This window comes from Sceloporus occidentalis, unplaced genomic scaffold (genome assembly GCF_023333645.1).
Source record: "Sceloporus occidentalis isolate IW3139 unplaced genomic scaffold, rSceOcc1.0.p SCAF_160, whole genome shotgun sequence".
Taxonomy (NCBI): domain Eukaryota; kingdom Metazoa; phylum Chordata; class Lepidosauria; order Squamata; family Phrynosomatidae; genus Sceloporus; species Sceloporus occidentalis.
The window spans coordinates 850168-855973 of record NW_028317140.1 but is presented as its reverse complement, the minus strand read 5'-3'; the positions used below and the strand labels follow the sequence as shown (position 1 = coordinate 855973).

The window sequence follows — 5806 nt, the reverse complement described above, 5'->3', positions numbered from 1 at the left end:
GAGTTTTTATGAAGGCGGTTTCATTAATAACGTGTTCTGTTCCTTTTTCTCGAATGTATAAATTTGGAATAATTGTTTATCGATGAATAAATGATGTTTTAATAGATCATTTTTTGTTGTTTGTAAATTCATGGCCACTAGGGGGAGCCGGAGACAGATCAGGGCTGGGCGCTGCTACTCACTACCACTTACTCCTTACAATTAAATTCGAAATTTGTACAAATTTTAATTTTAACAAAATTTTACGATTTCATTAATTCGTATGAATGTCCAAAAACGAAGAGGGACCCCCAACGAAACAAACAAAAACAAAGCAGAGAGCTCAGAATTTTTGTTTGCATTTCGTAGTGTTTTTACTTTCACTCACGCTTTCACACACTCACTCTCTTACACTCATTCATGTGCTTTCACCCTCAATCTCGCTCACTCATGCTCTCTCTCACACTCATTCATGCTCTCACGCTCATTCATTCTCTCTCTCACACTCTCTCTCTCTCTGTCAATACCTTCCTACTTTCTCAGCCGATGCTTCTATGTCCCTGTCTTCTTTCTTTGTCCGCCTCTTCCTGGTTATCAGCTTCATCACCAGGCCTCACCGAGCGCTTCTGCAAACGGAGAAATGGTTGGAGTAATGGGGGAGGGGGAGGTTGTCCCCGTGGCTCCGCCCTCTGGGTGCCGTCCGAACCGAAATTCGTTGCCAGAAAACTAAATGAAAAAATTGTCCAAATTGTTTTTGGTCCATTTGCACAAATCTACTGCTTCCCAGGGAGTTATCTGATCTCCCGATCTGGCCCAACGAGAAGTGGTCCCCTGGGCAGCCTGATCGGCTTATAGGGTGATCTGGCCCCCAGTTCTGTGGAAGAGGGGCTGCCGCTCCCTGGAACTGCTACCCGTGGCCAACTCAACCTAGGTAAGAGAATACACCGCTGGGGGTGCAACTTCTCCCGGAGATGGAGGACGGGGGTCAGCAGGTGCCCCACCTCGTGGTCAGCGAGTCTCCATGAGACCCTTCTAGAACGTTCTGCCTGATAATACATCGGAGCGTCGGAGGCATGACGTGTGCAACATTTACAACATTCCGACAATTAAAGAGAATACAGCCGGAAGGTATGTGGTATGCCACTCTGAGCCCCCCCAGATTTGCCCCCCGTGCTCCCACTAGGGAGTGTCTAGTGGGTGAACGTTTTTGCGATGCATGTAGATAAACCTCTGCTGGTGGACGGCACTTTCACTGGAGCTTCTATGGCCGAGCACCGGAAGGTCATGTGACGATCATAGAAGCCCCAGTGGAAGTTCCGGCAGCAGCAGAGGATGTCCCCAGACGCCCAACGGCTGCCAAAAAGGAATATCCAGGTCCCCTGTAGTGGTGCGTGGGGATGCTCCTCTCTGGCAGTCGGTGGACGTCTGCGCGACAACCTCCGCTGCTGCCGGTACTTCCGCCGGGGCTTTTATGGTGGAGCGCCAGCGTGACGTTACCTTCCAGAGCTCCATCATAGAAGCCCCAGCGGAAGGGATACACGTTATATATTATATGTTATCGCAATGGCGGGGATGGGATACCTATGAACTGCATTAACTGGCTGCATTAACTCACTTTCCATCGAAAGACACGTGACTGAATAACTTACAGGGGGTGGGAGGGGGCGCCCTTGCGGCTTCCGTCTCCCGCAGGCAGCCTGTCCATGTACCTGTATGGATAAGGCAGCCACAGTCATTTAGTGGATACAGCCCGCATACTCCGGGGCATAGGCTGTAACATATGACATTGATGCTTGAAAAAAAAGGTCTTTTTTCAATTTTCATCAATTTTTTTAAAATTAGATGACAATTGTCCTGAAAAAAAATATGATATATATGAAACTTGCATGGGTTCACTAAATGAAGAGAATTACAGCTAAACACGAGCTCCGCCAAAGTGTCAAAACATCCTCGGTCACGAAAGGTAACAAAAAAAACCAGTCTGGTGCTTAAAGGGTTAATTGTCTTTTATTACGTTAAACAGTGTTTATTCTTCTGTCCAAATATCCTCAACATTGTCATCTATTAACAAGTCACAAGTATTTCTATGAAGCATGCGCAACGTCAAAAGAAGCCCTTACTTCTTATGACTGCAGAAAGTCTCTTTGGAAGAAACCACTTCGTGTTAGGAGGCGGGGTTGTGGAATAAAACACTGTCATTTGTGAAAGCGGCAGCTGTATTGGTATTTGGAAGCAGGACAGAACACCCCCATGGCCTTTGCACTGTGGTACAGCCTGCCCTGACTGTGATGTCATAGTGCTGTGACATCACAATGCTGTGATGTTCTGTAAAAGCGCATCCAGACACTCTGGTTGTTTCAGATTGTGAGCAGTAGCAGTACTGAGCATAACAGTTACCTGTCCACGACAGGGAGCGAAACTGAGCTTTCAATTGACTTTAAAAAGACAAAATAGGCAGAGATTAAAAGGCCTTCATTCGTGTGCACGCAATAGCCGGCACATAGGTGCGAGTCTCTGCACCTGAACATCTTTGACTGACCCCCGACAGGTACACGTTTCAGCCGTCATGGAGCGCACTTGCTCCGGCACTCCTAGCCCTGGCACAAGCAGCAGAATAACATTCACGCTGTTTGTGTTTGGCTGGGCGCTCTTATGCGGCGGATCTCTACTTTCTGTCTATGGGTTCGCGACATGCCAGTCCGACAGCTGTATCACCTACAAGGCGACGGGCCCGGTACTTGCCGGGATAGGGCTGGCATATTTAATGATGGCAGAGTTTACTGCCCAACGAGAGAGGAGAAGGAGGGAATTAGAAGGAGACCCGACGGATCCAGATAGCAGCTTCCTCTGCGGGAAAAGCCGGCAGTTTGTGCAGTTCGTAATACTCGGGATCCTGTTACTGGCTTGCGGGGTACTGATTAGTATCCCAGGACTTGTGTTTCCAGCCTGCAAGCCGGTATCCAACACAGACAAACCCCCTAAAGTCTGTGAAACTCCCTTACTGCAGACAATCGTAATCATACTAATCGTCTTGTGTTACTGCCTGGCTATCTGTCTGAGTAAAAACCGTCGGGACGGCGACTCTGAGGAGGACCCAGAAGCCTGCAGATATCAGCCGCTTCCTGTAAGTGTGGGTGACGAAGTCTTCACGGTCCCGTCAGCCCCACCTCCACCTTTTGCAGGAGGAGATGATTGGCCAATGAGCAGGGACCCTCCTTCCTACGACAGCGTCCTGTTTGAAAGGGGCGACCGTGATTCCGGCGGAAGCGACGGGGAAGACATACACACCGTTCCATGGCGATGGGGGCCGAGAATAGAATACATCAACGAGCCTATCCCTTCGGAGCCACCTCCAAGATATGAGGACATATGCCCTTCTCAGCCGGATCCTGAAGAGAGCTCATCATCATCATCATCGTATTACTCGTTTTCCCAATCATCGGAGTCGAGTGACTATGAGCTCGCACCAGGACCCTAAACGTTGAAAGACTGAACTATTGGGGGGGGGTTTTCTAACATTTCGACTCAGTACAGAGTTTGAGCCGGAAGCGTCACCCAAAACATCACATCTGACAATATCCAGGTCTGCAGATAAAGGACTGAAATCAGACCGGGTTTTTGGTCAGTGCCGGCACCGTACATGACGCCTGTTGAAATGTTTTTTTCCCCCCCGTGAGACTTCCACCTTAAATAACGGATAAATAAAATGACATCTTTTCATGGTTGCCCCTCAAACAGTATCTGTGTGCGTTTGTGTGTGTGTTGGATATACCGCGTGTACGAGGTCACATTATCGTATGGAATCTATAACATAAATCTCTTACATGTGAGATCAATGTGTTTATATACATATACTCCATACACTCTGCTGGATCCACTCTGCTGTCCATCACCTTAAAGGGGGAGTCCTGCCCTAAGTCAGCACCGTGTTCTTTATCCCTGGAGCCAGGTTACCGGCTCTAGGCAAGATATTTCCGTTCAAATACAGTTGGGTGCGTGATCCCTAATCACACCAGGCGCTGATGATTTGAGTCAGTCTTTGTCTGACTCATCAGAATGTTTTTTATAATTTATTTTTTTAAATGTTGCTTTTATCATACAGAGTGCACTATTATTATATTTATTATATTATTATTAATTATTATTATTTTTTTTAATGCCATTTATTCTATATAACCCATTGGGGTGAGGGTTAGTTACGTTCATATTTACTTCTGTCGTTGCACCACCAATATCTGTCTTTTTATCTTGTTGAAGTGTGGGAGTGTTGTAGCGCATGTACACTTTTACCTATTGTTTTCTCAATTTTGAATGTTCCTGTTATGTTTGTAGAATCTGCAAACAAATCTCTAGATTGCCATGATGGATAAAAGCTCCTAATGATAGTAATTGCCGCTACGTTCCTTTGCTGTAAGATTATTCCTCCCTATTAAGTTATCGCTCCCTTATAAGTGGCTGGTTGTTGTTGATTGGTTCGTGCAGCCGCTGTAAGGATGGTAGGAGGAGAAGGGATCTTCATGATGGGTATCATATATTAATATGATGGGTATCGGATATATTAATCTTTGTCACTTTTTGCCACAGATCTCATCCTCAATCACATAAAAAATCCCTTTAAACTAAAAATGTCCAAAAGAGATATATTTTTTGATTTATATCCAAAATATATATAAAATGATTCATTGTGTTAATAAAAGAAGTTCCATAAAACATCATCAGTTCCCCTTAATGAAAGTGTACAGAACAAAAGACCAACGAGGGGTACGCGTGTTCCAGGGTGCACTCCCCCCGAGGAGCCTACAAAGGACTCGTGACCCCGTGGGCGATCGCAAGCTATTCTATTATTTATATATATATGTATACTAGGGCTGCAACTAACGATTACTTTCATAATCTATTCGTTGGCCGATTATTTTTTCGGATAAAAAAAAAAAATGCACATTTTTCATTTATTTAAAATAAAAACGTATAATTTAAATTAAGATTTGTCATTAACACTTTCATCTCTTTATCACACTGGCATTTCTCTATCCGCCTTCTTATTTTACTGACATAATAATTAAAGCTATATTTTACAGGTACAAGAACCCAAAACACATTATTTCTCAAACTAAGCTTTACCAAAATACCCAAAAAAGTTTTACTAGTAAATATTAATTCATGTAAACTATTTTTTCATATTTAATAAAAACTATTATGGAGAAAAATGCCTCTTGTTTATATTTTCTTTTATTTGCCAACCTGACGCCAGTTATGCAATCTCACCCCCAGCTTGCCACTCTGCCTCAGAAATGCCTTATACCCCCCTATATGCCACTCTGTCCCCTGATATGCCTTATAGCCCCCTATATGCCACTCTGTCCCCTGATATGCCTTAAAGCCCTGATATGCCACTGTGCCTTGATATGCCTTTTACCCCCTATATGCCACTGAGATGCCATTGTGCCCCCTGATATGCCTTATACCCCCGATATGCCACTGTGCTCCCTGAGATGCTTTATACCCCCTGACATAAGAAAAACTGACAGCGCTAAAATAGGTATAAAAATATGCTTTCATTAATATAGACAAAAAAGAATAGATAATGCACAATAAAATATAAATATGTATATAAATATATGGTCAATGGAAGGTCACGTGACGCCGGCGTTCAGTAACAGAAGCCCCAGCGGAAGTGGAAGGGAGAAGCAAAGTGGAGGGGAGGGGAGAAGCAGAGGATGTCTCCGCGCATGGCACGGACCCTCACCGGCTGACAGAAAGGAGAATCCAGGTCTCCAGCAGCGCTGCGGGGGATCTGGATTCTAGAATTATAACCCGATCTCTATTT

At 44.8% G+C, this 5806-nt stretch overlaps 1 protein-coding gene across 1 annotated transcript; it reads left to right on the top strand.

Moving 5' to 3' along the window:
• Positions 1-2545: 2545 nt before the first annotated feature.
• LOC149279827 (transmembrane protein 171-like) lies at positions 2546-3457 on the top strand. The gene has a single exon (XM_089500823.1). It carries the CDS (start codon positions 2546-2548, stop codon positions 3455-3457), a length of 912 nt encoding a protein of 303 aa, XP_089356949.1.
• The last annotated feature ends 2349 nt before the right edge of the window (positions 3458-5806 follow it).